This window comes from Haliotis rubra, unplaced genomic scaffold, assembly GCF_003918875.1.
Source record: "Haliotis rubra isolate DU_JTF1 unplaced genomic scaffold, ASM391887v1 Scf602, whole genome shotgun sequence".
NCBI lineage: Eukaryota > Metazoa > Mollusca > Gastropoda > Lepetellida > Haliotidae > Haliotis > Haliotis rubra.
In genome coordinates, this window is record NW_025767305.1 from 232,703 (window position 1) to 247,271 (window position 14,569).

General features: G+C 41.1%; 1 protein-coding gene across 2 annotated transcripts; it reads right to left on the reverse strand.

Annotated features, from left to right (window-relative positions):
• Positions 1 to 1,191: 1,191 nt before the first annotated feature.
• LOC124255543 (DENN domain-containing protein 10-like) lies at positions 1,192 to 14,225 on the reverse strand. Of its 2 annotated transcripts, none has more exons than XM_046689481.1 (8): positions 14,022 to 14,225; positions 7,661 to 7,857; positions 6,722 to 6,950; positions 5,970 to 6,087; positions 4,595 to 4,735; positions 3,695 to 3,762; positions 2,732 to 2,826; positions 1,192 to 2,087 (listed from the first exon to the last, which is right to left on the reverse strand). In XM_046689481.1, the coding sequence occupies exons 2-8, from the start codon at positions 7,787 to 7,789 to the stop codon at positions 1,914 to 1,916; spliced, it is 954 nt and encodes a 317-aa protein (XP_046545437.1). In that variant the 5' UTR covers positions 7,790 to 7,857; positions 14,022 to 14,225; the 3' UTR covers positions 1,192 to 1,913. The 2 variants fall into 2 exon arrangements, with proteins under 2 accessions (XP_046545437.1, XP_046545436.1); XM_046689480.1 differs by lacking the exon at positions 14,022 to 14,225 and adding an exon at positions 11,948 to 12,046.
• Positions 14,226 to 14,569: the final 344 nt, after the last annotated feature.

Below are 14,569 nucleotides of genomic sequence, written 5' to 3' on the forward strand. Positions count from 1 at the left end.
ATTGATTTATGTGATTGCTAACTGTTACCAAAGAACCAGGGGTGGTGGCCTAGTGGTTAAAGCGGTGGCTTGTCATGCTGAAGACCCGGGTTCAATTCCCTACATGGGCAGAATGTGTGAAGCCCATTTCTGGTGTCCCCCGCCGTGATACTGCTGGAATATAGCTAAAAGCGGCGTAAAATCATTCACTCATCCACCAAAGGACCACGAGGAACTGTTAGGTGGTGTAGTGAATGCAGTGTCTGCTGGTTAAAGGAAGGTCTATTGTTTTATTCTCTGGCAACTTCATAGGAAAAGACACTAAAAGATGGGACTTGTTGTTACCCTGCCTGGCGCTTCGCTTTATGAGGATATATTACAGGGAGCAACTCGTCAGTATTTGGTGTCTTAAGGGACCGTTAATAATTTATGGCTAGAGGGGTGATGCTGATTTTTATGGAGAAGCATGTACAATGCGAATGACCCCCCTAAAATTTACGTACAAAGTAAGTGACCCCCCTAAATAAATAAATAAATTATTATCGGTCCCTAATAGGGACACAACCAGCATAAGACCAGACCAGTACAAGCAGACACACACATGTATGTCATCTGTGTGTGATGAACATCATCAGACCCTAAGAATAATGACAGATAATTGTGTAAAATATGTTTTCCCCAGCGTAAGTGAATGTTAGACGTATTAGAGATCATTAATTGAAGCTTTTGTCACAGATATGTGGAATAGCTATCAAGCACATGACATGTGATGCATGTTGCCCATCTCAGAGGTGACACATGAAGCAGACGTCAATCTGTGTGACCACATTTGGTCATGTCTAACAGAGCACATGTAGCCGACATCAAGTTGAACCGCAGGTGCCTCTCACGTATGTTGCAGACGTCAGTCTGTGTGACCACTGATGCTGATGTCCGACAGACAGCACATGTAGCAGACGTCAAACTGAGGTACCGCAGGTGCATCTCACATATGTTGCAGACGTCAAGCTGGGGGGACAACCCTTGTTTCTACCCAACAGACAATAAATGTAACAGAGGTCCAGCTGTATGTCATGTTGCAGACACCAGGCTGTATGACCACTGTTGCCTGATAGATGGAATACAAGGTGTTTAAATCCACAACAACACAATCATTAGGCAAAATTTCTCATGTGATTTCAAGATGGAGACTTCCACAAATAAAGTCAAAGAAAGTGTAATATGCATGTTTATTATGTTTTCTGTGTCAGTCATGAAGCAAGTATATCCAAAACAACCAATACCATACTTCACAGCTTTCTTACATTCTGAAGACTATGTATGTATAACAATATTCTCAGTTACCAAACGTTTTAATGACGTATTTCCATCAGGCTACAGACCTTTTCTCATATAGTCTTGCATCTTTTTTGAAGACGCTTCAAGCACCAAGATCAGGAAAATGTCCTTCACAACTTCCAATATTGTTCTGACCAGTGCACGGTAACTGGGAATTCTAGGATAGAATTGTCTCCACTTCTTTTGTTTGTTCTTCTGCACTCAGCAATATTCCAGCTACATGGCAGTTTTCCACTTCTGGAGTGGATCGTAGTCCAGAATTACACTATGCATATGCACACACGCACGCACACACACACACACACACACACACACACACACACACACACACACACACACACACACACACAAAATCTTTCTTCAAAAATATTTAAGACACGAGCAAAGATTACTGGTAAACATCAGTTCAGACAAAGATTACACGTATGTACACATTAGCTGTCACATGAACACTGGGTGACAATTACTCATACACGTATGTACAACGTTGACTGCAGAATGGTATGTCAGTTAATCCCGATTTGTGTTCAGTGATGAATGCTGCAGATGTATTTCTACACTGGGATACTTTGGGAAGCAGTTGTCGGACCTCCCAGTTAGAACTTGACTAGTCCTTCACATGCCGCCAAGCTGAACAGGAAGTTTTCAGTAGCCGGAGGCATCTTGCGTTGTTTGAGGGTGTCCAGACTCAGCGTGAGTCGCCCGCCTCCCTCGTCGGAAGCCAGAGACCGGAGGTTGTTCAACAGCTCCTTTGTTTTTCCAGCCACCTCCTGCACAGGGGTGGAAATAACTTTAAAATTGCTAGTGTAGTCCGTTACAGTGGCACATGTAAAATCACTTGCCCTGATAATTTTTCCATTGTACCGGCCAATTTTCTTGTTGAATTTTTAAATAAACAACACAATTAACATGGGGAAGTCAACTGGACACTGGTACAGCGTGATATACAAATTTGCTTGCCCGACAGAAAAAAACACTGGACTGGGGCATCGGGCAATGGGTTATTTTCACCCCTCCTGCAATGAAATTTGAATTTGTGTTGTGCTGGTTGCTAATCTGCATTATATTTGTTTCAGCAGGAGGGATTTCTCACTGGGCAAAAAGTCCACTGAGGAATGTTTCACTTATGAAAAGTTTACAACAGAAGTGGGTGGGCATCACATTCATTTGACCCACGAGGATCCGGGTTAGAATTGATCTTCAATAACCCATGTTTGTCGTAAGAGGCAACTAACGGGATTGCTTGCTGACTTGGTTGACACACGTCATCGTATCCCAGTTGTGTAAATTGATGCTCATGCTGTTGATCACTGGATTGTCTGGTCCAGACTCAGTGATTTACAGACTGCCGGGATAGCTGGAATACTGCGGAGTGTGCGGTAAAACTAAACGCACATTTATTTCGGTGCCTCACCTTTATCATGTCCTCATCTGTCGTGTCAGCTGATTCAGCTCCTTGAACCATCAGAAGTGCTATATCCTTGTGGAGTTTCCCCATGGCCAGGGCATCTGTAAAACCACAAGATTATCAGCATTCTTCTTGTAATGCTGGAATTTCGCTTCTTGACTTGAACAATTTTCACTCCTATTGTCCTAATACAGTGTAGACAAGTGCTTAATCACAGCCTTGTGTTATGTACATAATGTAGCTCATGGTCGTCAAGGCAACAAGTTGTTGAGTGCTTATTTGCAACTTAGTGACCTTGAACTTAAATACTAGTATTCACCAATCAGTTACCCTGAAGTTCGTTGAATAGTCATGAATCACATACAGGAACATTTCTAGCCTAGATCTGCTACATGTTACCTTTAAAATAAAACTGAGTGAATGAAAAATCATCAAACTTAAAGTGATCTTGACTTTTGACACAACCTTGACACATTGTGTACATTTTACAGTGTGTCTTCACTGGCTGAAAATGAACCTTTATTTTGATTGAAAGTGAAGTGTGAGCCATTATAGATAATGTGACCTTGTCCCCACCTTGAGCTCCTGGGCCTAGATTTTCAAGCTCTCTTTAAGATCGACAAGTTAATGTTAATGTATGGCACTTGACCCTTAGCACTAAGAGAGCTTCAAAAATCCCCAGTATATTAAGTTACATCAACTTCAAATGATGGTATGTAGTGTCATGTATTCAGACGTTTTGGCCTCACCATTCTAACCTGCTAGAAAATGTCATGATGTGAATACTGCTATACTAAACTGACTGCTGATGTTTGAATTTACTGGTAGGATACATTATGTCTTGAAACAGCAGAACTACTCTCTAACGGTTCATCATTATGATTTGTACAACAACTAGCTCATATATTTGCAGTCTGAGAAGTGAAAGCATATTAGCTGAAATATGATGAGACAGATGGTTCTTCTTACCTTTAGCATGAGACGCTACAGTTACTTGTCCAGCAGGACCATTCACAAACACATCATACAGATCTGGTCTGAAAGCAGATGTGCTCAGATTAGAAGTGAAGTGAAATTGGGATTTACGTCGTACTTGAGAATATTTAGCTCATTTGACGACGTGCATGCGTGTGTATGTGTATGTGCGGCTGCTTGTACTAGCCCAGACTGAAGCTGGTTTTATAGTGCTAGCCCACTGAGATACCATGCCGCAGTGAAGCATGAATACCCCACTCAGACACATTATACTGACTCCGAGCCGACCAGTCCTTGTTGTACCCATCAATGCCGAGTGCCAGGCAGGGACCAACAAGTACCATATTTTAACGTCTTTTGGTATGACGCGGTCGGGGATCGAACCCGCGACCTTCCGCTCTCCGGGCGGACCTCTAACCACTACACCACGGAGGTGGTCCTCAGATTAGAAAGGAAACTGTGGTTATGAACAAGCATCTTCTGTGTCTACAACTGTCTCTATCAGGCTATCACACCTAGCTTGCCTACTTCACCGGGGATTTGGGGTAGCCTAGTGGTTACAGCGTTGGCTCATCACGCTAAAGACATGGGTTTGATTCCCCACAAGGGTACAATGTGAAGCCAAATTTCTGGAGTCCCTTGCCATCACATTGCTGGAATATTGCTAAAAGCGACATAAAATGAAACTCACTCACTCTACTTCTTCCTCGTTGAACTCTGCCACAACTGTTTTCTTCTTGGACCCGTGAAGGTCCGATTTAGCTGGAATATTGCAGAGTGCGGCGTTAACCAACCAACCAACCAACCACACCTGTCTTCACTAGTATGCATGTATCACACCAACCAACCAACCACACCTGTCTTCCTTAGTATGCATGTATCACACCAACCTACCTCCCCTCAACTTCAGCTTCTGTGAATCCTGCAACATAATGGCTGACCGACTTCAGACCCTCCAGCTCGCTGGTAGCGAGAGAGACGTGAGGATATACAACACTCCAATTCTGTCGGTGCCAAACCAAAGCAGGCAGTGATCTGCAGGAACAATGAGGGACAGCACTTTCAGAAGGAGGGACAGAACGTTCACAGCATTTCAGGGGTGGAAATAACCCATTGCCCGACGTCCGAGTCAAGTGTTTTTTTCTGTCGGGCAAGCAAATTTCTATATCACACTGTATCGGTGTCCAGTTGACTTTCCAATGTTAATTATGTTGTTTATTTAAAAATCAACAAGAAAACAGCCGGTATAGTGGAAAAATTATCAGGGCAAGTGATTTTACATGTGCCACTGTACCAGAGTACACTAGCAATTTAAAGTTATTTCCACCCCTGCATTTCAGTAACATCAGTGTATGTATGCCTAAAATGAAGGTGAGGTGAGGTGAGGTAAAATTGGGATTTACATCGTACTTGAGAATATTTTGCTCATATGACGACGTGCATGCGTGTGTATGTGCGGCTACTTGTACTAGCCCAGACTTAAGCTGGTTTTATAGTGCTAGCCCACTGAGATACCATGCCACAGTTAAGCATGAATACCCCACTCACACACATTATACTCCGAGCTGACCAGTCCTTGTTGTAGCCATTAATGCCGAACGCCAGGCAGGGACCAACAAGTACCATATTTTAACGTCTTTTGGTATGACACAACCAGGGATCGAACCCGCGACCTTCCGCTTTCTGGGCAGACACTCTAACCACTACACCACGGAGGCGGTCACCTAACATGAAAGAAAAGCTGAGACATCTATCACTTTGATTAAAATAAACCTCACTATCACACTCTGAGAGCTGATCAAACAAACATCAGCCTCTGTGGTAAAATCCCTCTTCAACACCGTTAAAAGCAACAATATGGATTCTCTCTATGGTTTAGAAATTATTGCTTCACAACTTCTTTACTAGGTCATACTAAATAGCTTGTGTTGTCATTTATTTTGGCAAAATGTTTTCTAAGTTAGATCAGAGGGAATAAGTTTAATCTGTTTAAAGTGTGGGATGTTTAGCATTTTTAAAGTACATTACAAAGCACGTACATTTTCTCATTTGTTTACATCTTGAAAGGCTTTCAGTTTGAAAGAGGCGATACTACATACAATGGAAATGTTCTGTTATATGAAAGGTTAAATGTTAGTAAAATGGTTAATTGATATGTTGTACCGACTTGCATATCAACCTGGAAAAAAACGTCTGACAAAATATGGCGGGATATATTTGAGATTGGGGGATATATTTGAGATAGGGGATATATTTGAGAAGGGGGTACCTTGTGAACTCTAGCAGATCAGCCAGGGAATGTGGCGGGAAGTATATTGCTACTCTTTTCTTTAACATGAGGGCCGTGTACAGAAGTATCGCCTCCAGGCCCAACGTCTGGATTACGTCTGCAAAACATAGTGATGAGAAAGGTTTTGCATACATAATAAATATCCGTTGTTCAAAATCCAGTCCTCAAAGGATTGTAAAATAACTAGAGGACCACAGATGGTGTTTAAACCTAGCATGTAAATCTAAAACTATTTTACTTACAAAGACAATACAATATAAAAACAGGCTATAGGTTGCCAACAACTGAAGGTTGGTCACCATACTAGGGGCCATGGGGTCTTACAATGCTTTTGCTACCTGCATGGACCCTAGTTCGATTTACATCGTCCCTTCAGATGTTGGCGAATATGGCAAATTTAGTCAAAGATAAAACCAAACACATATGCTACGAATAGAAACGTGGTAGTTTTTTAATGAATACACTTTGAAAGACGTGGTCTCATGTACCCTTTCAGAAGGATAATAATTATAATTATACGGTACTTCAACCTCCTTTGAGGATACCGCCACTCACAATCACAGTTGCTAATTCATACCACCAAGTTTAAAATACCATTGATCTATTTACAAAACAATTTAAATATGTCTCCCACACATTACCTCCTGCGAATTTCTAGGATTCAGTCCTGCCCCACACGTGATACATGTCTTGTCATATACACAAAAGCCAACAGATAAGTAGAAACTCACTTTTAACACTGCTTTTGGCATAGGCTTTTCTGTTACCAAAGTCTTTGACTGAGAACTTCCCGTTATCATCAGTGGCCCATACTCCTCTCGTCACAACACCCATGTAAGCCTCCAACATGGCCGATGGACTGCCCTTCTCGCGGTACAGCTTGGTCAAGATCTCACATAGTCGCTCATACTTCTCAGGGTTGAAGTCCCTTGTCACCAGCACTAGTGAAACATTTGTCACCTTTGAAAAAACAGACATACAGGTAGAGAAATGCCACTTGACACATTTCCTTTAAAAAGCCAGATATACATAAAGAGAGACATTGGTGAATTAATTTCAGAAAATGTGACATACATGTAAAGATACAAAAATGGCCTGGAAGAATAAGTATTAATGAGTTTAGTGTTTTGCCGCAGTCAGCAATATTCCAGCTACATGGCGGCGGTCTGTAAATAATCGAGTCTGGACCAGATAATCCAGTGATCAACAGCATGAGCATCAAAATACGCAACTGGGATACAATGATGTGTCAATCTTGTCATTGAGCCTGATCACCCGATCCCATTAGTCGCATCTTACGACAGGCATGGGTTACTGAAGACCAATTGTAAGCTGGATCTTCACGGGTCTTGAAGATGGAAGACATGCATCTAGTGACAAACTGCTTAACAGCTTTCCTTCAAGAAACTACACATACATGTAGAGAAATAATGGCCGACTTCAAGAAATCAGGCAAATGTGAAGACACAATGGTCACATTCAGGAAACCAGGCATTCTTTCAGTGAAACATCTGAAAGCTTCTTGAAACATTTAAAGTCATTTACAAAAATGTTAAACTTTATATAAACATTTTAAATACATCATGACAATGTAAACAATCTACAGAAATAAGCTATATAAACTTTCGTTGACATCAAAGGGAGGTAATACAGCGTGGAATTTGACTTGCTTTTGGCAGGGCAGCTTGACCATCGATGTCTGTGTGCAGCAGGTAGTACCACTTCTGTTGCCATTGGTAATAGATAAAGCGTAGAGGTTGAAGCGACCCTGAGCTGAGTCCGCACTTGTCAAGGAGCATCTCCCTCTGTTCCTGGGATGCAGATGGGTAGGACCAGGTCCACAACACATCCCCATTCCTGTCTTTCTCTATAACAGAATGAACACAGTATTAAAAGGGCACATGGCAGCAGTCAGAACTTTTACAGGAGAATACAACGTGACAACATGGTGCTACAGGGGCACATGACATGTCAGTACTACAGGAGAATAGAGCATGACCACACAGTGTTACAGGGACACATGACATGTCAGTCCTTCAGGAGAAGAAAGCGTGACAACACGTAGTTACAGGGCACATGACATGTCAGTATTTCAGGAGAATAAAGCGTGACCACACAGTGTTACAGGGACACATGACATGTCAGGACTACAGGAGAATAAAGCATGACAACACGTTGTTACAGGGACACATGACATGTCAGTCCTTCAGGAGAATAGAGTGTGACCACACAGTGTTACAGGGACACATGACATGTCAGGACTACAGGAGAAGAAAGCGTGACAACACAGTGTTATAGTGCACATGACATGTCAGTACTAGAGGAGAATAAAGCATGACAACACGTTGTTACAGGGACACATGACATGTCAGTCCTTCAGGAGAATAGAGTGTGACCACACAGTGTTACAGGGACACATGACATGTCAGTCCTTCAGGAGAATAAAGCATGACAACACGTTGTTACAGGGACACATGACATGTCAGGACTACAGGAGAAGAAAGAGTGACAACACAGTGTTATAGGGCACATGACATGTCAGTACTAGAGGAGAATAAAGCATGACAACACGTTGTTACAGGGACACATGACATGTCAGGACTACAGGAGAAGAAAGCAGTGACAACACAGTGTTATAGGGCACATGACATGTCAGTACTAGAGGAGAAGAAAGCATGACAACACGTTGTTACAGGGACACATGACATGTCAGGACTACAGGAGAAGAAAGAGTGACAAGACAGTGTTATAGGGCACATGACATGTCAGTACTAGAGGAGAAGAAAGCATGACAACACGTTGTTACAGGGACACATGACATGTCAGGACTACAGGAGAAGAAAGAGTGACAAGACAGTGTTATAGGGCACATGACATGTCAGTACTAGAGGAGAATAAAGCATGACAACACGTTGTTACAGGGACACATGACATGTCAGGACTACAGGAGAAGAAAGAGTGACAACACAGTGTTATAGGGCACATGACATGTCAGTACTAGAGGAGAATAAAGCATGACAACACAGTGTTATAGGGCACATGACATGTCAGGACTACAGGAGAAGAAAGAGTGACAACACAGTGTTATAGGGCACATGACATGTCAGTACTAGAGGAATAAAGCATGACAACACAGTGTTATAGGGCACATGACATGTCAGGACTACAGGGAGAAGAAAGAGTGACAAGACAGTTATAGGGCACATGACATGTCAGTACTAGAGGAGAATAAAGCATGACAACACAGTTGTTACAGGGACACATGACATGTCAGGACTACAGGAGAAGAAAGCGTGACAACACAGTGTTATAGTGCACATGACATGTCAGTACTAGAGGAGAATAAAGCATGACAACACGTTGTTACAGGGACACATGACATGTCAGGACTACAGGAGAAGAAAGAGTGACAAGACAGTGTTATAGGGCACATGACATGTCAGTACTAGAGGAGAATAAAGCATGACAACACGTTGTTACAGGGACACATGACATGTCAGGACTACAGGAGAAGAAAGAGTGACAAGACAGTGTTATAGGGCACATGACATGTCAGTACTAGAGGAGAAGAAAGCATGACAACACGTTGTTACAGGGACACATGACATGTCAGGACTACAGGAGAAGAAAGAGTGACAAGACAGTGTTATAGGGCACATGACATGTCAGTACTAGAGGAGAATAAAGCATGACAACACGTTGTTACAGGGACACATGACATGTCAGGACTACAGGAGAAGAAAGAGTGACAAGACAGTGTTATAGGGCACATGACATGTCAGTACTAGAGGAGAATAAAGCATGACAACACAGTGTTATAGGGCACATGACATGTCAGGACTACAGGAGAAGAAAGAGTGACAAGACAGTGTTATAGGGCACATGACATGTCAGGACTACAGGAGAATAAAGCATGACAACACAGTGTTATAGGGCACATGACATGTCAGGACTACAGGAGAAGAAAGAGTGACAAGACAGTGTTATAGGGCACATGACATGTCAGGACTACAGGAGAATAAAGCATGACAACACAGTGTTATAGGGACACATGACAATGACACTTGGTAGCCTTGTTTTTAGTGTTTACTGTCGATTCATAAAAATGTAAGTCTTGAAGGCGTAAAACTATTTTACGATTTCAAACAATGGGAAGCCACACCCTTGTCGAGGCTCTCCACAGTAGATACTTACGTTCAGGTGTATTATTGTGTGATATTTTTGTTTTAATAATTATGATTGCAAATTTAATATCTAAGAATATTTTGAATATGGTATATGAACTTTGTATATATTTTTTTTTCAGACCGGACGAGTCAGAGGTAGTTTCCTATGAAAATTCAAGGGCACACGAGACAGAGTCAGTTATTCCAACACAGAAGAAAGATGGTGGTCACAAGACTGCATTTGACACAAAGTGGCAACAAAACCGTCCCTGGTCGAGGTACTCAGAAGATGACAAAAAGAAGGGAATGATGTTTTGTTCATTATGTTCTAACACCAAGGGCAGAAATGGACTTAATGTCGACCAAACACAGATTGAGTGGAGTCAAGTAAAGGAGCTTGACACCAGTTCACCCTCCACCATTTTGAAGACTCAAGCCTCAACTTGGAAACTTGAATCCAAACATTGTTCAATTACTGTCCATTCATGCAACTGTGATTGTCCACTTCTGAAGTTGAGAGAGTGTTCTCAAAAGTGAAACTGATTGTGACAGATCATAGAAACAGACTCAGTGTTCAAAATTGCAACGGACTTCTCATGATTAGCCTGAATGCATCGTCAGTTTCAGACATTGACTTGAAAAACGTTGTGAACAGATGCTTGGCAAGAAAGAAAAGAAGACTGTAAATTGTTGTTTGCGTGTTTTGTGAAATTGTAAACAAATGTGACAACAGGTTAATGTCTTGAAATGCTTTTTTTCCAAATTTTGATCTTAAAATACAAAATGAGAAGAGTAATAAATGAACTTTAGAAATAAAATTATAAGAGCATTTGACTTCATATACATTTTGTTATTGTTATTTTTTCAATAATCCTCACCAAAGTGCCCTTTTAGATTATGAAGTGCCCTTTTTGTTTAATTTACCCTGCCCTTTCTGAATCCTAGGGGGAACACTATGACATGTCAGGACTACAGGAGAAGAAAGAGTGACAAGACAGTGTTATAGGGCACATGAGGTGAGGATGAAATGGGGTTAAACATCACACTTAAGAATATTTCTCTCACATGAAAACGTGCATGCATGTGTATGTGTGGCGGCTTGTACTAGCCCAGACTTTTGCTGGTTTTATAGTGCTAGCTCACAGAGAACGTTTCAACCACTAGGCTACCCCACCACCCTTACTACAGGAGAATACAGCATGACCACACAGTGTTATTGAGGCACATGGCATGTCCCTCAATTTTAATTGGGTTAGATGAGATAATATATATAGCGTTCTGTCAATATGCTATTGATGCTCTTTAAAGACTGCAGGGCTCCAGATAAATTTTCAACATCAGGAGTACGTACTCCTTACTTTTTCAATGCAGGAGTACTGGAAAACCTTAACAGTACATTTAGAGTACTTAATGGAACTTAATGGAGTACCAGTAATCTTGTGTTTCGTTTCATAAATGCACATTTTAGACTGGTATAAAATAAATCAGTGTTGTCATAACATTGGCTCAACGACAATATCGTTTGTGGTTCTGCCCGACTGATGAAAATATTTCTCAATACATCAATGCCAATGATTTCCATAAGATACACATCCAAAACATCACTGGCATCAGAAGGGGCGTGTCATTCCATTCATTTGTCCGGTTGTGAAAACACTGACTACAGAGAAGAATATGCAATGACATTATTAAGAATCTAAGAATACACAGTGCCACGTATTAATAACAAACCACTTACACGGTGTTTACTCCTGTGTATATATCAGTGGGTAAATATGATTTAAGACTCACCAATAATCCCAGCAGAAATCAGATCACAGACCGCCGCCATATTGGACGACTGGGATCAAGCTAATACCGCATGAAATCAAAATGGCAGTAATGTATGTTTTCAAAACGGCATAATGCATCACCAGAACTGCATGAACTGCTCGTGTTTGACGAACAATATGAATGAATACCCCATAAATAAATATGGGGTCAGAAAATGGTATAATATATAATAGTAGGGGGTGTTGATACTAAATCGGGGCCTAGTTTATCGATTTTCTGACCCGCAGTGGGGGCCTGTGGATGACCTAGGTAGGTAGGTAGGTATACTAGGTAGGTATATTACCCCGAAAACACGTTACACCATGGTAGTTACATATAGTTTGCAATATGCATGCTATATTTATTTATGGGGTATTCATTCATATTGTTCGTCAAACACGAGTTTAGTATCAACACCCCCTACTATTATATAGTAGGGGGTGTTGATACTAAACCGGGGCCTAGTTTATCGCTATTATATAGTAGGGGGTGTTGATACTAAACCGGGGCCTAGTTTATCGATTTTCTGACCCGCAGTGGGGGCCTTATTCTGTCTCACAGTCCCTGAACCACATTATTTTCCCTACAGCCTAGCCTTCCCTGTAGTGCTAAAGCCCTAAACGAAGCGAGTCTAGATTTCCCCAGGTTCTGAATCTCTGGTCTCCCTAGGGCTCCTTTTCAATATAAATGGGCTTGTTTGTTACTATCAAAATTAAATATATTCAGAGACTAAGCCTTAGTCTATGGGGGCCTGTGCTATGCCCGTAAGTTCAATCACTCGATTGTGTGGTCAGTGACTGATTATTCATATTGTTTACAGACCGACCTCAACAAATGGAAGATTATTGTGTGAGGGGTTAAGTTACAAACAGAGTATGTCACCTCATTCAAAGACTATTCTAAGCAGAGATCATATACCGGTATATGGTCTCTGTTCTAAGCAACATGATGTGATCATAACGAATCATTTGTCTAGTGAAAACTGACCAGTAAAGTATGTGGTGCAAAACAATTTTTAAATCCTTCCATTAGTCAAAGTGTACATACACTTTACAGCGCTTAAGAACCTATATACCCGAAACGTCGCATTATAATATTATAAAGAAGTTGTCAGCCATAAGTGCATCTTACCTTTCTTATTATTCATCAACGTCTAAAATGACAATCAAACAGAGAAATTATAGTTGTTTGCTGTTCCTGAATGACGCTTTTAAACTTAAAATTGTTTGATTTGTAACATTTTGTCTGTATTTTTCTATAATGTATCTTTGGGGGTTAACAAAATTAGGTAAATGATACCAGTGTTCCCCGAGTTTATTCAGATAATTGGCATATGTGCACACTCAATTAATCCGACATTAAATTATCACGCGATTGCTGGTGTGTTGACGGTACACCATGGTTCCGTTTTAGCCACATTGTAACTGTTTTGATTAAGTGCCGTTTTAGCTTTACACTTTATGACTTGGCTTCTGTCTACAGACGCAGACAATTACCTAAAGTACCAGCTATCTCACACTTAATGAATTAGTTGTGTATATTGAGAATCAGTACCTAATTGGAATTGCGCATTTCTGTTTTCATATGATAATTTACTGATACGAGTATTTTGGGATATTTTTTCCAAAACGCAGTCCATTACGTAATGACAACCGGAATACTACTTACCTAAGACAACCAGCATGTGAGAATGTTGAACTTCAGTCGAATGTAATGTTTCATGTGTACTCTAAGGAAAGTTTATGTCCACTCGGGTCGGAGGAGTATTCCCATGTATTCAAACAAACAACTGGTCCACTTTGGGTTATCATTCATAAAATATTGTTATTTTACATTATTTCGTTTACATTATAATTTAAGCGCACCTCACCTAACCTCTCCAAAATGCATGTGCGCCATAACCTCCAAGAATGTACAATACTAACAAAATAAAGGATACCTTCTGTGTTATGTTATGTTACTGGAGCTGAAAGGGTCGTTATCGGCACAGGAACTACAGATGTGTATACAGAAATGTACCCTAAACAAAATCGAAATACAGAAACGTACGTACCCGGTACCCTAAACGGGGGATGAGTCCATATTCTGCAACCCAAAATCTAAACCGTATGTAGTTATTCCCGTTCAACTGATTGCGAGTGGTATTCTGCATCTCTGCATCTCGGAATATTGGTTACTGTGGCTGAAGGGGTCGTTGTCGGCACGGGTACTACAGATATGTACCCCAGGTACGTTTCTGTATACAGAAACGTACCTTGGCCATAATGAGAATACAGAAACGTACCCTAGGACGATTCCATTCCCATTGTGTCGTATTCTTGACCGGAACTGTCATACTGTTGTATTAGATACATTTGATTGCGTTATGTAAGTAATGAGAATACACAGTAACGGATATTTCGCGATGCACATGAATACCACTCGCAATCAGTTGAACGGGAACAACTACATACAGTTTCGGTTTTGGATTGCGTAATATGGACTCGTCCGCCTTTTAGGGTACCGGGTACGTTTCTGTATTTTGACTTTGTTTAGGGTACATATCTGTATACAGAAAGGTACCTGGGGTACGTATCTGTAGTACCTGTGCCGACAACGACC

Bases quoted from the DNA above. Each gene is read 5' to 3' on its own strand.
- LOC124255543 (XM_046689480.1), bottom strand. From the start codon at position 11,987: ATGGCGGCGGTCTGTGATCTGATTTCTGCTGGGATTATTG. The intron at 7,858-11,947 runs GTGAGTCTTAAA...ATTCTGTTATAG, and splicing joins GATTTCTGCTGGGATTATTG to AGAAAGACAGGAATGGGGAT. The intron at 4,736-5,969 runs GTACCCCCTTCT...TTGTTCCTGCAG, and splicing joins GATCTGCTAGAGTTCACAAG to ATCACTGCCTGCTTTGGTTT.